The 22,715-nt window shown below is 44.6% G+C and overlaps 1 protein-coding gene across 1 annotated transcript; it reads right to left on the reverse strand.

Moving 5' to 3' along the window:
* Positions 1–340: 340 nt before the first annotated feature.
* LOC135829209 (protein argonaute-3-like) lies at positions 341–21,017 on the reverse strand. Its single transcript, XM_065341615.1, has 6 exons — positions 21,008–21,017; positions 19,657–19,855; positions 18,436–18,509; positions 5,453–5,535; positions 2,859–2,923; positions 341–551 (listed from the first exon to the last, which is right to left on the reverse strand). Exons 1-6 carry the CDS (start codon positions 21,015–21,017, stop codon positions 341–343), a joined length of 642 nt encoding a protein of 213 aa, XP_065197687.1.
* Between the last annotated feature and the right edge of the window lie 1,698 nt (positions 21,018–22,715).

Here is a 22,715-nt window from a genome sequence, read left to right on the forward strand (position 1 = left end):
GCAACCACTACTTCGTATTATTATTATTATTAGTATTATTATTTAGAAAGGAAAGAGACATTATGGATACGAGTTAAGAGTAACTCTCCATCACTGTAACATGATACTTTATACAGTCAGAAAGTGCAATAACTAGGCACAAAACTGACAGAGTACTGAGACATTCGACGTCCTGACACCTAGCTTCAACACATCTCCGTAGCGCTAACCGACAGCCTTCCAACTTGGAAGGTTCAAGGTTATGGAATTTATTATTAATATTATTATACCTATCAGTCTATCTTCATCAGTCTGAGGGAGTTAATTGTCCATGTATTTTTGGTAAATTTTTGGTAAAATCTTACTTGCCACCAGGCTTTGGGCACTTGTTAATGTGGGCTTTGATAAATGTGCCGGGTTTCACACATTCCACTGTTCGTTTATTTTCACCAACATTTCTGGCACAAAACAGGCGCTCGGCTATCCGTTTCTGAACGACGACAAAAACCAGCTCTACCGTTGTCCTCTGGGCCGTACCAAACATGCCCGGGTTGTTCTGATCAGGGATCAACCTGCAATGATAGAATGGAGAAAATATAACATATTGTATCGCCTCATTAGTATTTTGACCCCACTAATTTCAATGATACCTAAGCGGTCAAATATATCGCGTATTTGACTGCTTAGTCAAATACACAATATACTTGACTATTTTATACTGTATAAAATATAATTAACTCTTTCCCTCAAACCAGTTAATAAAATATAATTATTTGACTATTTTATACTGTATAAATATATTTTAATTTTGACTCCTTAGAACCTCTTGGACTTAGAAATTTTCTCTCTGACTCAGAAAAAGAAATTTTTGAAGAATGCAGAAATACACAAGAGGGGGGATTCAAGCCCACGACCATGTGAATCTCAGTCACTCTTCCTGTGTTTCAAGGGATGAGAAGGCTTGAAAGCAAACTTGTGAAACCAAAAACTTTCATGATGTTCGTTAAGAGCCTGAAGTGTGTCCTTTTTATGAGTATAATCGCATTTTTTGTCTCAGAGGAAACTGTTTATGTAGCTATTTTGGTATTAAATATTGGAATGTATGATTCTGCTCTTAGTAATCATTTGGTGGGGAATAGTGCATGTCGTTCAAGTTACTCTGATGATTCGTTTTCAGTCTTGTAACGTGCACATAGTCCAATTGGAGTCAATTTACATTTTCACTGCTAAGCCGGACATTGGAACGCAAAGAAAAAGTTGTTCATTTTGAAATTGTGAGTTTGGATCGGTAGTTCTCAGTACGTGGATTGCACTTCTTCGTTGTTGATTTATCGCTCTGCTTGTGATAGATCTTTGTGCTTTGACTACCACCATTCTTTCGCTCTCATTGCCTTTTACTAACGTTGGCATTTCCTTTCACGTCACTGCATTTTTAGTACAAGTTTGTTTCTTCTCCTCCCCTTCTCCCTTCCTTGCTATGGTTGGCTAACACCCTCTCTCTTTGTATTGGCCGGTGTTCTCACTGTGCTATGAGATGCTGTAATAAATAAATAGATAAATAAGTAATTATTAATTTTTGCGTTACGTGTTTCATGTGTCTTTGTTAGTACAATCCTTCTGATGAGATGGCGGCGAAAATGTAAAAAAAAGGGTTCTAACCCATAGCCAATCGTGTGTGTGTGTTTGTGTGTGTGTGTGTGTGCGCGCGTGTGTGTGTGTGTCCCATATGGTGCAGTGGTATGTGCAGTCGATTTCCAATCGCGAGGTTGCGGGTTCAATTCCCGACGATTATGGTCGCACACGTCTTTCTTCTCTTTCTCGGACTCTTCCTAACCTTTCTTTTATTCTCCTGGGTGGTTACCAACAGCCAGTGTATGCCGGAGCATGTGGTGTGGTGTGTGTGTAGAAAAAAAAGAAAAAAAAGAAAGAAAAATGAAAAATAGGGATTCACTGGCCAGAAAAAGTCACTTCAATCAGCTGTGTGGTGGATACCAGGCTAAAAATAGTGGCGGTCAATTCATCAGCCTTGCAAGCTGTTGAATGGTGTAATCCCAGCACAAGTTGCTATGTCTAACATAGCTGTTTGCTATCATCGCTTCCGCGATGGGCAGGTCTGAGGTGAGGTGAGGTGTGTGTGTGTGCGTGCGCGCGTGTTGAATGCACAACTCACCCTTCTTATCACGTTCAAATCCGTGTTGATCTCCTCAAAAACCTGAATCAAAGAGTTGTGCCCGTGGCTCAAAGAGCCTGCATTGGATCTCTAATCGAGCAGTGTCCGAACCATGTTAGCACCAGAAAATCACTATGTGGCAGGGCGCTGGAGTTCCAGAGGCATATATATGGAAGTGTGAGTTACGAAGTCTGAAGAAAATGTTGAACGGCCTCTGCTGGGATGACGACTACACCATAGCTCAGTGGTTAGAGCATCGCTGGCTACAAGCGAGGGTCCCTGGTTCGAGTCCTGGTGGTGACAGTCAATTTTTTCTTCAGACTTTTCCCGTTTGTCTCTTTCCCTCAAACCAGTTAATATTTTATGACTTGGGGCTCCCCGCGTGCTAGTTTGTACGTGAAGTGTGTGGGTTACAGTGAGGGCTGCGTCCCACCCGCCTGTGTGGATTCACAGGAAGTGTGAGTTACGAAGTCTGAAGAAAATGTTGAACGGCCTCTGCTGGGATGACGACTACACCATAGCTCAGTGGTTAGAGCATCGCTGGCTACAAGCGAGGGTCCCTGGTTCGAGTCCTGGTGGTGACAGTCAATCTTTTCTTCAGACTTTTCCCGTTTGTCTCTTTCCCTCAAACCAGTTAATATATTATAGTGTAGACATCCAAACCGAATTTACAGGAAATGTCTCAATATCACCATGCTGTGGTACTTACGGGTTATCTTGTCTCCTAATGGCGGTTGTTATATGCACCACCTCTGTATTAATCACCTCTTCAAACTGCACGTCCGTAACAAAATTCAAGTCACAGCCACGATAGCCACAGCCACGATAGCCACAGCCACGATAGCCACATCCAAGATAGCCACATCAGCGATAGCCACATCCGCGATAGCCACATCCACGTGAAACCACAAAAAGGAGACACAGAAGAAAGTCAAATAATTACAAAACACGTTTATAAAAAAGGGCCAAGAAACTACAAGTTATGCTATTTTGTCCACTAACACCAAAAGTTACTAAACAATCAGCTCATGCGATAACATTGCGCGACACTGACCGACGGTACTGACGTTCTACAACTAACTGGCGAACAGCTCTAGCACATCTGGGATGCGCGCTCCAACAGCCTTTCAACTTGGAAGGTTCTAAGTTATAGAAATAACATAAGGAGGGGAAGGTGAGCGCAAGCAAGAAAAGCACGAGCTGAAAGTCTCAGCTGTGAAGGACGTTGGTGGATGTTCATGCATGTCGATGATGATACTGGCAAGACTACTGGACAATACGGTCAAACCACGATTCAAGGACGCAAAGCAACATTCCACTCAACTTGTGTAGCTCAAAGATGCGAAGATCAATAGAAGGGTAAGCTATGCGAACAGGAATCATGCAAAACCGAATGCCTCAGTAATACAGCACTGTACTATGACCATTCAGATGGACAATAAGCAGCGGCAACAAGCAGCAGTTTCACACGACGATCATTCCGCCGTAAAGATAAGGACGGCTCATCAGGTGTTCAACAATGGACTCGGATAGAGAGGCAAGGATACATTTAAAGTAAAGAAAAAAGGACCAAGAAACTACAAGTTACGCTATAGTGTATATTATCCACTGACCATGTTGTTCAGAACAACGAAACGTCTGGAGAAGCATCGTAAAATTTCTATCGTTATTAAATGTTATCAAATATACCACTCTTTGGTCTACAAAGAATACCTTTTGATAGTATAGTGTATATTGTCCACTAACACCACCAGTTACTAAACAATCAGCTCACGCGATAACATTGCACCACACTGACCGACGGTACTGACGTTCTACAACTAACTGGTTCTTGTCATCGCATGAGCTGATTGTTTAGTAACTGGTGGTGTTAGTGGACATTATAGCGTAACTTGTAGTTTCTTGGTCTTTTTTTCTTTACTATAAAGTTATCCTTGGCTCTCCATCCGAGTCCGGTCTTAAAAACACATTTAAATTTTATTCAAAGAGACCATGTCTGAGAATACCAAAGTATGTGTGCAAGTGGATCTCTCCGATTTCGCTCAAAATTGGCAGGTAAGTTGCCTTTGGGGTGTAGCTCGACTGTACAAAGCCCTTGAAAAAGTTTCTGAAGTGGAGCTTGAAACTTGCACACCCCTCAAAAATGGCCGACAAATCACATTATTAATGGGGCTAAAAACGAGTCGCTCCACAGCGTACACGAACAAGCTACGAACAAAATTCCATCAAGCCAACATTGCTTCATCTTAGATGAGTTCCTGGAGCAGTACTGCTTAGCAGCGCCAGCATCCCAGAAGACGAGGGCCAGCACCCCCTTGCGCCACAAATGATCGTCTTGAAAATCGCCAATTTACAAGCGCTGATAAAACAGCCAGCTACGTCCTCGATTAGCAAGAACTATACACTGGCAGATAGTAGAACACTTCTTCTAGCACTGAGGACATGTCCCCCACCTTCTTTTTGGGGGTTCCTTGAAATTAACCTTTTTTGAATTTTGCAACTCGACCAGCTGAATTACGGCCAAACTCATACATGCGCAGAAAAGCTCGTCCCTCCGCTACGTCTCCTCTACAAATTCTACTCCGCAAATTCTACTCGAACACTACTCCCAACGCCGCAGAACAAATTGTATTGTCGACTCTGACAAGGAAAAGCAGCGGTGATCACTTGTCGCTCCAAACGACAAGCTTCTCCTTGCGCCACCAACAATATTTGGTGCGACTGTGGATGCAAGTCCTGAGTGGAGTTTTAGAATTTTATGGAGGTGGACGGTTCAGATTATTTTCAAATGGCCGAGTTAGTCGCTACTTCTAAGATTTCATGTTCTTCATTTATCCCTATCTAAACATGAAGTTACGACTGCTTCAGGCAATTGCATATTCCGTCGACAGTTACGGCTTCGAGGCATTGGTACTGACAAGGAGAGGTAGATAAAGCCTGCAATGTTTTGGTCAAACGTTTTAGAATGCGATGTAATCAGCTTTTAACTTACTGAGAGTGAATGAATTGAAAAATCAAGTGGTGGACAGAGACAAGCACAGAATGGTGTGACATTGTAGCCACAGCATAGTTGCTGTGTGAATGGACATATTGGCGCCTGCGTGCATTGAGGGGGAGTCACGAAGGATCTTTCTTGGTTTCTCTCCCAGACAACTATAATCATATACGAATCGTCCTTTCCCTTTCCTAAGTTCTAAGTGGTGGCAATCTGCAATAGCAACAGTATCGCACAAAGTCTATTGACCTTTTCCGGAGCGGCTGGTCACTTGCAAAAGGCAAAATGGAAAATAACAAAATTCTTACTTCAGGATCGCCAACACCATCACGGTAGATGATAATTCTCTCAGGCATTGCCTTCCTTCTATTGATGTATCGTCTGATCATGACTGCAAATACCAACATTCATGCACCACACAGTCAGAAGCACACACAGGACACAATGATCACAAGACAGAGGTGGCAAAAATAGATCAACACAAATGTCCCAGATTCTGCTTGCCATGGAGATAGAAAACATTTGTTTCCATGTCTCTTTTTTTATTTGATGCATTCAATAATTGAACTCAAGTTCAAATCCTGCTGGGAAGCAAAATAATATTCTAGTTTACCGGTATTTATTGCCTAAATTGGCAATTGTGAGTGTGCTCTGTTTAGCCTCTCCCCTGAGTGAAACCGGCCGGTAAAACCTGATAAACCTGTGTCTCCGTTCACTAGATATACATGTATGTAATAATTATTAGTAGATATCCTACGGAACAAAGTACAACCGTTTGTAGCCAGGTTTCAAACAAAATATTTGGACCGGACGGGTGGGAGCAACCCTAGAAAAAGTACACTACAGTTACATGACAAAGTTGTTGATATTCCCCTATTTATTCCCCTATTTAGTAAGGAGGCAAGCAAAATGCATCTCAAATAGCACAAAAGAACATGATTCTAAAGGATATTCTCTGAGCTGGAGTGTATGAGGAAAATATACACCAATTCAGCCCGAGGCCGAAGGCCGAGGTGTGTATGATGGTGAATACTTTCCATATACACTGCAGAGAAAGGTATATCCGACTTGTAGCTGCCTCATTCTGAATCATAAAAAAAGGAGTACTGCATATATGAGCCAGGGACTATAGAAACTGCCCTACGACGTTTGATATCAAAATCAAGTTATGACGTTTCAAAGTCACGTGACTCAAAGTTACGCGAAGCGCAGAACTCGTCACTTTTGTTTTGACAAGACTCAAGAGCTGTCCTCTTGTTATGTTGATTAGGTGTTCGGTGAAGACAATAGGATTCCGAGCGATTGTCGAGTAACTCAAGAGGCTCCACTTACTGTGATTGATTATGGCAACAACATCTAGTAGACGACGCAGCTCGATTCTGTGTGGAGTCTCTGATGCTATAGCGAAGGCGCTTGAATCGGACGACGAGAAATTTTACGGATTCAGCGCTGGCACCCACGAGTCGTCCGCGAGCGATTCCTACACCGATGCCGACAGCGACGGCGATGATATGCCACCTAAGAAGAAGACGTATGGAGCCACAGCAAGCTCGAGTGCTGCTAGTGTTGTGTCGAAAACGCCAAGCCCCGACAGCTCGGAAATTTCAAACGCGGAGAGTGACACCGACTACTCGGAATGGGATGACGAACCAGATGCCCCCGCACCTGAGCCACCGACGACTGAGCAGGTGAAGCGTGGTCTCCTGTCTTCAGACATACGCGATGGGATTGAGAGAGGCTGTGGATGCAAGTCGAAGAATCATTGGAAAGTCATCCCAGAGCAGCAGCTCGAGGACTACATGTTTGAAGTCTCTAAACTGCGAGAATTGAAAAATCGCTTCAAGCAGTTTGTTCTGGGCGCACTGACTGGGAGCATGCGAAAGTCGATGACTGGTGGCGGTGATCGACCTCTTTATTTCCGCTATCATGTACGTGGTTACGAGTTGTGCAAAGACGGGTTAATGCTGTTGGAAGTCATGTAATGAAGCACCTTCAAAAAAAGGCAAACAAAGGAGTCGTTCAACTGGGACACCATGGCTTGACTGGGAGAACACCAGAGCACTTATCCATTTCAGCAGACATAGAGCAGGATGTAGTGCATTTTATTTATTCATATGCGAACATGTACGGTCTACCTCAACCTGCAGCGGAGCGAGGTCGTGCTGAGGACCCTCCAGTATACTTACCAGCATCCAAGAACAAGAAGTCTGCATACAACATTTATACCAAGACCGTCACACAGTATTCACCTGTTCATTATAGGTCATTTTGCCGCATTTAGAGGAGACAGGCAGAACACATCAAAGTGATGAAGCCAAGGACACATGTATGCGCACTGTGTGACAAGCTGGGGGACAAAATTCGTGTTGCCCATACAGAGGAAGAGACGGAATGTAGTGTCCAGGCCCTGCGTTCGCACATATCACTAGCACAAGGGGAGTGGCAATACTACTGAGATTTAGTGGACGGCGCGCAGGCGTCACTGGATGAAGCTGAGGGCATAGTTCACTACACATTTGAACTGCCTAACTAGCAAGAATGAAGATATACAAAGAACATTACAAACTGTGTACATAAATTTGCAGTATATCTTTCAATTGACATGCCATTATTAAATAGGTGGTTAGGCACATTTTACCATCGTAGATCAACTTGAAATTTAGTTTGAGCACATTACCATGCCATACCAACATTTTGAGAGAAACAAATTTTCGCCAAAAAGTCCCATAGGGTGGTTTCTGTAGTCCCTGGCTCATATGTTTATAATAAATGTGAAGCTGAAGGATTTATTGCAATTACACACCAGTATAAAACGGAGGTCCCCGAGGTTTTATAACTGGTATGTAATTGCAATAAATCCTTCAGCTTCACATTTATTATACATACTATGTTGACCTTCACTTTCCCTAAAAAGGAGTTCTTTATAAACAGTATTAAATTTTATTGGCCTTAGGCCGCGGTCACACATGAAACCCCTGCACCGCTTTTGCGGAGGCGAAAAGCGGTAGCTACCGCAGCCGCTTTGGCGGAACACACGATGCAGCGGTCACACATACATGTAGACTACTGTGTTCCTCAGCGCTCCGCTTTGGCGGAGGGAATGCAAATGCAGCACGTCCTATGCAATTTTAGATGTTATTATTGTCCGAGTTGAAGCGCTAGCGACCTTCGCTTGTACAAGTAGAGCTATCGTGGATCGCTGACAGGCTGCTGAATGTCTCCTGTCAAGTACACTCGTGGATTTGGGGCACATTCACTGGCGGCCCAGTACGGGTGTATTTGAATATTAGTTTAGTTTACATCAATATCAAATTCAAATAGTTGTGTAGCATGGGTGTCGTTGCCTCCTCCATGATCCATCATCGACCCCAGCGACTGTGTGGATGCCTGCAGTTGCAGTTGCAGTGAGGGTGTGGATGTCTGCAGTTGCAGTTGCAGTGAGGGTGTGGATGCCTGCAGTTGCAGTTGCAGTGAGGGTGTGGATGCCTGCAGTTGCAGTTGCAGTGAGGGTGTGGATGCTTGCAGTTGCAGTTGCAGTGAGGGTGTGGCAGAGTAATCTACTAGTAGCACTATTCCCTGGTTGCAGTCCTAGTGTTGCATATTCGTGGACGCATTGCTTGGAGAGAGAAGGAGAGAGTTGGAAATCGTCCGCGATCGGGGCCAATGAGTTGGGAGAGGGATTCCCTCACCAACTATCCACTCATAAGGATGCAGTATCGTTTACGAGATCTCCAGAACGTACAGTTCATTGGCAAAGAAGAACGGTATGAAAACTGAATTGCCAGTATCGTCATCGACATGCATGAACATCCGCCAACGTCCTTCACAGCTGAGACTTTCAGCTCGTGCTTGTCTTGGTTGCGCTCACCTTTCCCTCCTTATGTTATTTCTATAACTTAGAACCTTCGAAGTTGGAAGGCTGTTGGAGTGCGCATCCAAGATGTGCGAGAGCTGTTAGCCAGTTAGTTGTAGAACGTCAGTACCGTCGGTCAGTGACGTGCAATGTTATCGCATGAGCTGATTGTTTAGTAACTGGTGGTGTTAGTGGACAGTATAGCGTAACTTGCAGTTCCTTGGTCTTTCTCTTTTGTATAAATTAAACCTTGGAACTCCATCTGAATAATTAAACTTGGAAATAATAATTGTTTTCGGGTACAAACTGGTTTATTATGTGCTATTATGAGATGAAATAAAACAGGAAAGGGCACAGGCCCTGATACGTGCAAGGGATAGCAATCAACCTTGCACATGAATTGAGCATGTGTTCTAAATACATGTAAATGTAAATGCAAAACAATAAAAACAAAAACACAAACAATGAGCAATAACTTCAGGACTGGGCACAAGTCCTAAACCAGTAAAAGGTGCAAGGGATAATGATAAACCTTGCGAGTTTGAGTCAAAGCATGCGGAATCACAACAAAATGGCATCAACGTGAGCAAAGAGGAAGAAGAGAAAGGAAACAGCAAAACAAAAAGCAAAGACGGAGGATGAACGGCAACATAACCAAAACTGGCAAACAAACCTGTGACATCATCATGCACAGACACCAAAGACAAATTGAACCGAGTCAAACTGGCATGAGCGACTCATGCTGCAGGACATCGCTGAGGTGATGGCTGAAATTCACCTTCCTCCGACTACCACGCAACAGCATGATGGAGTCACGGACTAGTGTGAAGCCAAGCTCACAGCGGATCCGTCCCATGAGGACGCTGTACGAGTCTCCGGTTGCCGCTGCCAGGCGAATGGCGAGACGTTTCAACACATACCGGGCCTCACCGCCAGCTCCCCCGACAGAGGAGAACACCAATGGAGAGAAGCTGCCCCTCTCCACCCGCCGCATCCGCTCACCATAAGCCGCTTTCTTCTGCTCCTCATGCCATCTGTAGGTCGCAGAGAGGGACTTAGTCATGTAAGAGGACGTGCAGGGATAGAAAACCCTTATGTCAATAATGCATCCTCTTGCATGGACCAGAGGCCCCTACCCTTGACGTCCAGTCTGGCCAGAGGGTCAGTGTTGGCGGCCCTTGGAAGAACTTGACCAGCAAGGGGTTGAAGAACAGGCTCCGTCTCCACGGCATTGCACACTCTGCCAAGAAGGCCGGCAATGTAGTCCCGGACATGGTTGTGGTGGATGATAGGGAAGCCGCCACGTCTGCATATCATGGGAAAAAATAATAATTGTGCAAAGTGTAACTCGGATGGTGAGCCAATTAAATAATTGTGAAAAGAAGAAGGACAAAATGTTACGAGTTATGACTAACTGTCCACCAACGTAACCAGATCTTATAACTCATAATTTAGTCATAACTCGTAACATTTTGTCCTTCTTCTTTTCACAATAATAATAATAATAATTTGATAACCGCAATCAGTAATACAAGCTGGGTCGACATTTGTGTACATTTTATTCATGTAATGTAAAACTGTGGAGACAATGTGTAATAAAACGATGAAAATGTGAAGAAATGGTGTAGAGAAAATGAGGATTCAAACAGGTTTTCGTACAACACTCATCAGGAATCTTCGTTGTACTAAAGGACAATGAAAACAAAATTGAACTACTATAGAAAATCTAACGAAGTAGTGGTTGCGACTTCGGCGATGGGTGTGGGGAGCAAACCATTTCATAGAAAATCTAAGTTAGAGAAATAACACTAAGAACAACAGCAGTGAAATTTACAAGTGTGAATTTCATCAATGAAAGCGAGTCTCGCTAAGCGCGTCTCGCTTTCATTGATAAAATTCACACTTGTAAATTTCACTGCTGTTGTTCTTAGTGTTATTTCTCTAACTTAGATTTTCTATAATAGTTCAATTTTGTTTTCATTGTCCTTTAGTACAATGAAGATTCCTGATGAGTGTTGTACGAAAACTTGTTTGAATCCTCATTTTCTCTAACCCATTTCTTCACATTTTCATCGTTTTATTACACATTGTCTCCACAGTTTTACATTACATGAATAAAGTGTACACAAATGTCGATCCAGCTTGTATTACTGATTGCGGTTATCAAATTGTTGTCTCCTCGCCGTTTGTTCAAATAATAATAATAAAATTTTTTAAAGAGGGCGCAGGCGGATAATACTTAAAAAATAACAAAGGTAAGTTTTGGGTCGCAAGTATCCACGCAAACACACATCCAGTCACAATAAGGCATTAATTTGTCAAAAGTATTCGAACGTTTTCGGTCCCTTCTCAAGGAATATACAGGGAATGGCTCAAGTTGGAAAGACTAAAACTTATATAGCGTAAAGATAATGAGATAAAATCGGTTGTAGCGACAAACGCGATTAGGCCGGCTGCAGGGTCGCCGTAATGTCGCACTCGCCCCAGCACCATTCAAACAATTCCCTTTGGCAGTTCACGGCACGAACTTCAACAAAGCCCCGTGAATGCGTACCAGGGGAAGGCTAGACAGCATGTCTCTAGACATCAATAGGCATCGTATGAAAAGCCAGTCAATAGCACTAAAGAGCGAAAGCCTTTGTCACGGTTCGGTTTCACTCGCGCACCGGGCCCGAGACAAACGCCTCGACGAGGAGTAACAACAAACAGTTGTAGCGACAACACATTTTCTTTCTGTACGCAAAGTTCAGGATCTAACTTACGGATATACAAAGCGTCTAACACAGCTTCTAACAATGTAACTTAACCCATTCAGCGCTACTGGGCCTTGCCTATGGTACTCTGCATATAAAATGCTAAAAACAAGGCAAATACTTGAAATAGAAAGTTCTAAAACTCCAGGGTTCTGGCAACTGGGTCCTCAAATATTTTGGAAATGATTGCCAAGACCATCAACCACAGGGTGACAGAATCGATACAGTCCCCGAAAAGAATAGCGCTTCACAATAGGGGACGCAAGTTTGCTCAAATTGCGTGAAATACGCTAAATGTGTGCAATTGCAGCTGAAAGATCGCTGAAAAGAGAAGAAAAAAAGACGCTTAGTGTTACCAAGCGGGATTCGTACCGACGACCTATCGTACAAGAGGCAGGATCATGATCCAACTGACTAACAGTAACAGTGCTTTCACACACATGATAGTGACGGAAATCACTATAATATATCCCATGACGTCTATAGACGTCATCCCGCGCATGGGGGGCATTTTCAATGACGTCTATAGACGTCATCAGCGTTCAATGGGTTAATTTGCGCACTGTGTTGTTGTCACTATTATTATTTTCCTTCGAGTTTTGTGTCGTGCTGAACTTGATAATTGTCCACCTTGTCACGAGTGTTGTTATCTCATTATCCTTACGCTATATAAGTTTAAGTCTTTCCAACTTGAGCCATTCCCTGTATGTTCCTTGATGGGAAGGGACCGAACACGTTCGGATACTTTTGACAAATGCATTATTGTGACTGGATGTGTGTTTGCGTGGATACTTGCGACCCATAACTTACCTTCGTTTTAAAATAATAATAATAATAAAATAGGTCGCGTAATGAAGCAGCATAATGATAGATGTGCAAAGTCATGATGCCTGGTCCGCTTCTGTCCCGAGTTCACTACTCGGTGCATGGCAGCCGCGAGCAAAACCAGCTCAGGCTGAGCGTTCCCTCCATGATTGCTTTTCCAAAGCGCGCATTCTGAGCCCACTCAGATCGGTCATGGTCTTCAGTGGCATGTCTCTGGCAGCAGCGCTTGCCTTGACTGCCGTGGCCAGGTTCGATTTTGGGCGTCCACGCACACCGGTGACATCTCGACGGAAGTAGTTGTCCATTGCCTGCTGTGGTGGGGCGTCTGAGGGCATCCTCAGAACATGGCCCAGCATCCAGAAACGGCAGACAGCAAAGGTGTGCGAGAGTGGCTGTGTGCGTGCTCTGGAATAGAGGTCTTTGTTGGAGATGATGGTGGGATACCTAATTCCGAACAAGTTCCGTAGTTGACGTCTATGGAACGCGTTCAGCTTCTCCAGTGCAGCCTCCGTCAGTCCCCAGGTTTCGCAGTTGTATAACAGTGTTGGTAGGACGATGGCATTGTAGAGACGAAGCCTGGTTTCCTCGGATTCAAGTTGATGTCATATCCAGAGCAAATACATGCGGCCATATGATGTTGATACTTGGTCCATTCGTCGGCTCAAGTCCTCCTCTTTCCCCAAGAGAGAGCCAAGTTGCTTGGATCTTCGCCAATCGGTGGTGGAGGCAGAGATGTGAAGCCACTCTGTTTTGCTGCTGTTAACGTTGAGTGACCAGTCACCCAGGCTGTCACGGGTAGGGAGTTTGCAAGCCATTGTCGCTCAGTCGAATAGATGGAAATGTCATCGGCATATCCTGTTTCATGTGGTATTGCTGCATCAGTGACTGGCCGTGGTGGTAGTTTGCTTCGAGTCTCCCTCAGTGCTGCTTCCAGGTAGGAAACGAACAGAACTGGGCTCAGCCCATCACCCTCATAATCATCATCATCTGCGTTCAGCTTCTCCAGTGCAGCCTCCGTCAGTCCCCAGGTTTCGCAGTTGTATAACAGTGTTGGTAGGACGATGGCATTGTAGAGACGAAGCCTGGTTTCCTCGGATTCAAGTTGATGTCATATCCAGAGCAAATACATGCGGCCATATGATGTTGATACTTGGTCCATTCGTCGGCTCAAGTCCTCCTCTTTCCCCAAGAGAGAGCCAAGTTGCTTGGATCTTCGCCAATCGGTGGTGGAGGCAGAGATGTGAAGCCACTCTGTTTTGCTGCTGTTAACGTTGAGTGACCAGTCACCCAGGCTGTCACGGGTAGGGAGTTTGCAAGCCATTGTCGCTCAGTCGAATAGATGGAAATGTCATCGGCATATCCTGTTTCCTGTGGTATTGCTGCATCAGTGACTGGCCGTGGTGGTAGTTTGCTTCGAGTCTCCCTCAGTGCTGCTTCCAGGTAGGAAACGAACAGAACTGGGCTCAGCCCATCACCCTCATAATCATCATCATCTGCGTTGCCAAAAAAAATAATAGTAAAATTAAAAAAAAAAATTACACGGCATTATGCAGCTGTGTCAGCAGTATATGCACAGTGTGACCCTCATAATAACCCCCTCTAATTCATGTGAATATATCTCCATGTTGGCAAAACTACTGCTGTTCAACCACCTGACACCTCTTTCTACTGTGTGACTATGTTATCATTCATGGCCGTTAGTAGTGATTCCCGTTGTATCCATGCTGCTGGTTGCACTTGTGATCATCATAACTGTATTGCGTGAATGCATGATCCTTCTCGTGTTTCATTGCGGTGCCACTATGGATCTATGGCCCGATGCTTAGGTTATAGTGCATTGTAGACTTACTTTTCTTTGTGTAGTTTCAGTCCACACCGCGGACTGCGTGATCTGCCTGTAGTGCGCAGAAACCTGACGCTGCGCGCGTGGTATTTGTTTCTTTCGCTTCTTGTGCATTCTTACTGTACGGTGTGGATCTACCCTTGTGCATATATTATCCTGTAGCCCTCTTTAGTCGGGGGCCTTTTTCCTTTGTTCCTTGCTGGCAGAGTGTGCAATTATTTGGTTGTGTGAAAAGAGAATCTTCCAATACTCAACTTCAGAACTCGTGGATGTTCTAAACTTGTGAGGTACAGTTGAGCCCTGGGCTCGAATTGTACAAGAAACACTCCATATTCACCACTTTAACTTGGGCTATAATAATTTTGCTATATTACCCACTTAGAGGTTGTAACTTTTCAAATTTCAAGGGACTTCGACATTTTCTCTCCAATTGAAAAAGAACAAAATAATAATTATAGAAGAGAAGAAAGAAATTTCAGCAGGAATCGAACCTGCAACCATAAGATTCCCAAGCACCTATCTTGACCACCCAATCACCAGGTGATGCTGAATCAGTTTCAAGATTGATCTTAGGTGTGTAACACGCAATGCTGCCCACCCATGATAGGAAGTGTACTTAACCCGGGGTTAGGAACTCTTGATAATACTATACTATAGTATACTGGGATACTAAAATAGCTATTTCGGACCAGTATTTCAGGTCAAAAACGAAGCTAGGTATAAATAGAATAAACACCTCTGTCTTGTGTTTATGCTAATATAAACACTGTCTATAAAAACTATAAACACTTTGGCGCAGCAGTGTTAATATTCCCATGAACACTACGACATCGGTGATTATTCTCTACTTATATAGAGGGTGCGGTACATCATATACAGTGGTCCCTCTCTAATCCGGCACTTGTTTATCCAGCACCCTTGCAAACCAGCACACTTTCTGGCAAAACGGATTTTTTCAGTTTATTTTCTACGCTTTAATCCGGCACTTGAATTCCGCCTCCAGCAGCGATTTTCTGCAACAAATCACTCAAACTGTACACAATTCGATTTTCTAATCCAGCAGTTGTACATCGCATACCGTCAGGGAGCATTGTAACATACACAACACATGTAACATACACTTGGGAATATCCTATGCACTTGTATTCCCAAGTGTATGTTATAGATATGCATTCCACGAAGTACTTGGATTGACACAGAAAATCCCTACGTTTTGACGTACGACACAAACATGTACGTTAGTAGGTGGGCCGGGTTGGAGGGCAGGATTTTATAATCCAGCACCCTTGTTTATCCAGCAGAAAATGCCGTTGCAAAAGGTGCCGGATTAGAGAGGGACGACTGTATGCATGGACTTTATACTGAGTCCAACATACATTGTGGCGAGTAATCAAGTGGTGTGCTTCATTGTCCGAAGAGTGTGCAATACATAAGTGCAGCAGCTACAGTGGTGTCTTCAACTTCATTCTCCCGAGAGAAGCTCCGTATGAAGACATTTTGTTACGTATGTTCATTTTGAAGAATGAAGATCGTAACAAGAAACCGGTTCTGAACATTTTTTCCTTTCACTTCTACATATGACATTATTATCTACATATGACATTATTATCTACATATGACATTATTATCTCACACCTGATTGTAACTATTGTAGTTATGAATCATCAATAAAAGAATCCCAGACGTACGATAGCGGCGCAAGCATGTGTCAGAAAGGTCCAGGCTCAAGCTGTACAGCTCGCTTGTGCTGCCTGTCCTCCTTTACAACTGTAAGACTTGGGGAGTGCCCCAGGCAGTCTTTCAGCGACTGGACTGTTTTCACCGCCAACAGCTCAGAAACCTGTTGGGAGTGCGATATCCAGACAGGATTACAAATGATGATCTATATTCCAGATGTGGCTCGCAGCCACTGTCGGAGCTTGTTGCCAAGCGACGCCATAGCCTCACTGGCCATGTGCTGAGGATGAGTGAGCAGTCACCCCCTTGCCTTGCGATGTCCTGCCATTTTCAAGCGGGGTCACGTGGACGAAGGGGCCGTCCCGCGGCTACGCTCCCTACCACCATCATGTAGGACCTGACAGGGCACGACATCCCTTTGAAGAATGCCAGCGACCTAGAAGGAACACGAGCATTTGCTGCAGACAAGTCGAAATGGAGATCAGATATTTTTATGGATGAGTTTTTGTTGACTGCAGACAGAAGCGGACTCGGCTTTTAATTTCAGAGTATTCTTCTACATGTACATTGTTCTTTGGCCTTTGTACACGTGCTGTGGTATTACTATTAGTATTATTATTGTTAGAAAGGTTTGCTCCCCACACCGGAGCTCGCTCTATTCCGCCGACTTTACTTGACACTTGACTGACTCACGACTGCCATCCAGAGCACACGAGAAGTCCATCCAAACCTGCAAGAAAGCACCACTCCCTGCTCAATACACAGTGTTTCGGGGAATTCACCCCTCATCAGTTGAGCTTGAGTAGGCTGAGGAAGATTGTGCCTGAAGAGCACCACTTATATAGTGCTCTCCAGGCACAAACATCACCAGGGATACAAACTTACAGAGACGCTCCGCTTCCAGCGCGATAAACACCTCGTGAACACCAGATAGCAGCGTGAGTCAGTGTCGCTCCTGGATGGTGAGACAGACGTCGAGGACCCTCGGTCATTCGCAACGCTGTCACCTCCAAACCAACTAGTCGCAAGCCCGCGCTGGGCACAACAGTACGAAGTAGTGGTTGCGACTTCGGCGATGATTTTTAAGAAAGGTTTGCTCCCCACACCGGAGCTCGCGCTATTCCGCCGACTTTACTTGACACTTGACTGACTCACGACTGCCATCCTTTTGCAGGTTTGCCGAGTCGAAGGTTCGATGGACTTCTCGTGTGCTCTGGATGGCAGTCGTGAGTCAGTCAAGTGTCAAGTGAAGTCGGCGGAATAGCGCGAGCTCCGGTGTGGGGAGCAAACCTTTCTTACAAATCATCGCCGAAGTCGCAACCACTACTTCGTACTATTATTATTGTTATTATTATTATTAGTAGTGAGGTTCTGCCACACGGTGAAACGTGCCAAAGTACGTATGGAAACCTCGCCGCGGTACGGGATCAAGTTTCATATGGATTTTTTTAATACCGTTTTCCATGTGTAGCGCGCTTCACACGGACTGGACTCCGTGTGAAAACTGAGTGTACAGAGTACATGTGGCGGGGTGTTCGTGCATGCTACGCGCATGCTACGTACAGCAGAACCAGCGCAACGTATGAAAAATTCGTGTCAAACTTCACTGCAGTTGACACGGAGTTTGGTACGTAGTTCCGTGTAGCAGAACCTCTCTATTAAGTAGTGGTTGCGACTTCGGCGATGATTTGTAAGAAAGGGTTTGCTTTCCACACCGGAGCTCTCGCTATTCCGCCGACTTTACTTGACACTTGACTAACTCACGACTGCCATCCAGAGCACACGAGAAGTCCATCGAACCTTCGACTCGGCAAACCTGCAAGAAGGCACCACTCCCTGCTCAATACACAGTGTTTCGGGGAATTCACCCCTCATCAGTTGAGCTTGAGTAGGCTGAGGAAGATTGTGTCTGAAGAGCACCACTTATCTGGTGTTCACGAGGTGTTTGTCGCGCTGGAAACGGAGCGTCTCTGTAAGTTTGTATCCCTGGTGATGTTTGTCCCTGGAGAGCTCTATATAAGTGGTGCTCTTCAGGCACAATCTTCCTCAGCCTACTCAAGCTCAACTGGTGAGGGATGAATTCCCCGAAACACTGTGTATGGAGCAGGGTGTGGTGCCTTCTTGCAGGTTTGCCGAGTCGAAGGTTCGATGGACTTCTCGTGTGCTCTGGATGGCAGTCGTGAGTCAGTCAAGTGTCAAGTAAAGTCGGCGGAATAGCGCGAGCTCCGGTGTGGGGAGCAAACCCTTTATTATTATTATTAAAAAAAGAATGGTTGCCACACAGTTTGTTCTCTTGGTTGCGATATATTTTCATACATGGTGTTTATGAAGTTTGCTTACCGCCCATATCATATTGGATGCCATATCCACAAATTTCACCGCGAACGGGACGCATAGTCTGAACCAATTCAAACCTGCAAAAAGTATAGTCAACAGAGATTGGCGGATATTCATGAGCTCCTGGCTACGTAGGTAACTCCGCTATTTATTGAACTTTCCGTAAGAACTATCCAGCTCCGCTGCAGCGTTATCTTTCCACTTCTTAACACCTCCATTCCCGTACTTCGGATGTGCATGGTCTAAGCAGCACAAAGTGAATAAATGAATTGAAGTACTACCAATATTTAGACCACTGGGAATGAATCATCAGGCCCCTCCTCTTCAGATACTTAGAGCATTGATCATGACAAGCAAGGTCCCGGGTTCGAGTCCTCGTGGGTTGGCATAGTTCTCTTTTCAGGCAGTTCGCTTCCCCCATTGGTCCTTTGAACTTTGAAATTCTCCCAATCCTTCATCAGCCACCATCCTGTAGCCCCACTCTCCAGCCAACCTCAACACCTTGCCACAGCACGCCACCAGCAAAGCGACACATTCATGGTGACTGACTTCCTTCATACACCTGTTTTTAGTATAAAACTCTAATGATTAAGCCCGAGAACTACCAAAATGTCAACTGCCCTAGAATTACCGGAGGCATCATATGACTCCATCGGACTTAACACATACCTGTTGGTATACACTTTTACTTTGTTTGGTGTTGTTTTTGGCAATATGTGTAGAAACGGAAGTCCTAGGGCTCTTTTTTTTCTCTCTACAAAATTCACATATCTACAGGCACTGGGGTGAATAATGGAGTGTAGTGGTGGGGCCCATTAAACCTTTTCAAGGGCTCTCAGTCTGCACAGTCGAACTACACCCCAAAGGAACTAAAACTGCAAAATTTGAAGGAAATCGGAGAGATCCACTGGCATACATTGTCTGGTTTTCTCAGACATGCTCTCTTATAAAACTATTGTTAACTCTACACGTTGCCATACATAGTGCATACAGGTATTGTGTCAAACCTGTTGATACTTCATTGTAAATATGACTGGTCCTCCTCATTGCGATAAGAAAAGTGCTGATATATTGTAAATATGGCTGGTCCTCCTCATTGTGATAAGAAAAGTGCTGATATAATTATTTTAAATATGGCTGGTCCTCCTCATTGCGATAAGAAAAATGCTGATACATTTTAAATATTCATTCTTGACAAATCGTTAGAGCAGTTCTGGATCTCACCTGTCCTTCTTATTGACGTACATACCAACAAAGCCCCGTATTCCGGCTCCAACGTCATATCCAACAACCAGTGTATTTTTAAATTCATCTGCGTCATTAGGTCTTTTGGGCATTATTCCTATTTTTGCCAGGATTTGATCCATCAAGATTTCTCTCTGTCTCTCAGAAACTATAGGCCTTGACACAAATTGTGTGCCATCTGCAAAGCAATTTAGAGAGAAGGAAGACGCAAAAAGAAGAGGCAAATGCAAGAGATGTTCTCAATAAGAGGATGCCAGAGCTATATTTACAGGTACTTGTACATAAACACCAGTCGGGCTATTAATGTATTATCTTGAACAACTGGGATCCACCCAGGATTTTATTGCCAATTTTATTAACAACAGCAGGCAGGCATAATGGGATGGTCTAAGACCATCATTGAGAAGCGTAGGGTGCCAGGTTTTTAAGTCCTGCTTGGAAGCGGAATGTTTTTTTCCCCAGCCGTGCTGCAACCCACAGATAATTGGGAACTCAAGGCATGTCACGAGAGAAGCATTGAAGCAGTGAATGGGATTTTCGGTCTTTGATCACTTTGTGGTGGGTCTGATCTACTCACCTCCCACCGTTAGGCTGTTGGTTAGCGCTTCGGAGATATGCTAGGGCTAGGTGCCAGGTGTTCGAACGCCTCAGTACTCTCTCAGTCTTGTGCCTAGCTATTTGCAGTTCCTGACTGTATAATAATAGTGTCAGTGATGGACAGTTACTCTTAACTTGTATACATATGTCCCTTTCCTTTTTAAATTATTTAAATTGATATCTCCACATAGATTATTCATAATTGTAAAAATTGTTTCAAATTTTCCAGTGTTCTGAACAAATCCCCTTTCCTTTTCGTTGTGTGCCCTGCAATCATCGTTTCACATTTTGCTCATGCATGTCTACATTATAGGAAATGCGTACAAAGGACCTAGTCCTCCTTATTAGCTGCTGCCTCTGTAACTGACTGGGTTCCACTGCGGCTCCGCAGCTCTGCTGCACCACGGCACTTGGCTGCATGCAGCGGAGCAGCGCGGTCCCACTGATACTCGCCATTTGCGGTACCGCGCAGTTTTTCGTCAAGAATCGTAGCGAAAGCTCGCGGTGAGCTGCGGCCTTGCTGCTCCAGCTCGAGGCGCGGTCACTATGGTAATGATGATGTTTCAAGCCGCGAAAGACGAGCAGTGGAGCAGCGGAGCCGCAGTGGAACCCGACCCTAACTGGCTGGGTGGGTGATGCTCATCTTCATTTTTGCACTAGGGGAACCGCGTTTGGAATTTTCTAGATGGATACAACACCTTTATCAGCATCACAGACACCGAAAACGTCTTACCACTCGCCATCTCGACTATCCAACCATTTTCAATCTACACCATGTTTCCATTTCATAACCAATGTGCGGAAGATGTGAGTTGGGCATTTGATAGTGATGATGCAGGGCATGGGGCTGGGGCCGCGCACTTCCGAATACGTCCTGGAAACCATTGACAACTCATTGCACAGCTCCATCACTCCCATTGCCGCTTTTTGTTGCCTATTCTCTACACGCCATTTCTCTTTTGGTATAATATTGTAGTTCGCTTCTCCTCTTCAAGTCTTTCAAGACTTGAAGGGAAGAAGTGAACTACAAGGTAAACGAGTTTTTAGGTTTAGTTCCTCATCTTTTCAGGTTTATTTCTCAGTTGCTGTTTTCTATGATGTTGCTACGAAATTAGTAAGCTCTCGAACCACACATGGGTTTGAAAATAATAGGTAGACGGGCAACCCTGAATTTGGGAAAGTACTGCATCTAACTGCCATACACTTTTACTCCTGGTGGAATGAGTACTCATTATTTTTACTTTTTCGTTTGTATCGCTAGAATCAATTCTGCCCCTTTCATACCAAGACCAGAATTGTAATCGTGCCAAAATTACCCTGCCGCATGGACCAAACAAGTGCACCAGGACCAAAACCCCTTGGAAAGACTTCGGAGTGAACTTGGACACTGCCTGAAATTGGAGCGTCTCTGTAAGTTTGTATCCCTGGTGATTTTTGTGCCTGGAGAGCTCTATACACTGTACCGGTAAGTGGTGCTCTTCAGGCACAATTTTCCTCAGCCTACTCAAGCTCAACTGATGAGGGGTGAATTCCCCGAAACACTGTGTATTGAGAAAGGAGTGGTGCTTTCTTGCAGGCTTGCCGAGTGGATGGTTCGATGGACTTCTCGTGTGCTCTGGATGGCAGTTGTGAGTCAGTCAAGTGTGAATTCAAGTCGGGAGGAAAGCGCGAGCTCCTATGTAGGGAGCAACGCACAATTCCCCAAGTACCGTAAAGTACTGCCAGAGCGCCCCACCATCTCGTCCTTTCGTGGCCGCCTTGTGGAGGTGGATTCCTGTCTATAGGTCATACGACACGGACCTTGTACAAAAATTGCACATTGTGCAGTCAATCCATACCCAGTGTAACTTCAAGCTCCACATAAAAGCATACCAAGTGTGACCTTAGTACACGAAGGTTCTCAAATCGTACAAACTTAGTAGCATTCTGCCATACGATTTTCTTCCCTTGGCTGTAAAATCAAGGTGGGGCGCTCTCGCGAGACGGGGCGCTCTGGAGGTACTTTACGGAATCACCAAAGTCACACCAACCTCTTCCTCTAGCTTTTTGGGGACATTTATCGTATAAGTTGAAGTCTCTCTCGTGTGCTCTGTATGTTAGTCAAGAGAGAATTCAAGTCGGGAGGGAATAGCGCGGGCTCCCACGTAGGGGAGCAACACACAGCTACCTAAGTTGAAGAAACTGGAATAATTTAGGAGCACCCCAAAGGGGCAACAATCTTGGTTGCGTGGACTGTAGTACATCCTATATGTGTGCGGATAGGGAATGTTGAACGTCCATGATCAGAAAACTGCTTTGCGCAGTAGCTCGCATGCAATGCATGGGCCCTGAACACAAGAATCTCCAAGGATCAACCTCCCTTGGAACTCTGAGAAATTAGATTAAAAGTAAATTATAGGTTTTGTTCCGGAAGGGAACTCATGACGGCCGCTAACACCCAG

The sequence above is a fragment of the Sycon ciliatum genome, chromosome 13 (genome assembly GCF_964019385.1).
Source record: "Sycon ciliatum chromosome 13, ocSycCili1.1, whole genome shotgun sequence".
Taxonomy (NCBI): domain Eukaryota; kingdom Metazoa; phylum Porifera; class Calcarea; order Leucosolenida; family Sycettidae; genus Sycon; species Sycon ciliatum.

What these genes read in the sequence shown, in the direction of transcription:
- LOC135829209 (XM_065341615.1), bottom strand. An exon ending in CATCCAATATGATATGGGCG is followed by an intron (nt 5,536 to 18,435) that starts GTAAGCAAACTT and finishes TGGTATTTGCAG; the next exon opens with TCATGATCAGACGATACATC. An exon ending in ATTAGGAGACAAGATAACCC is followed by an intron (nt 552 to 2,858) that starts GTAAGTACCACA and finishes CTATCATTGCAG; the next exon opens with GTTGATCCCTGATCAGAACA.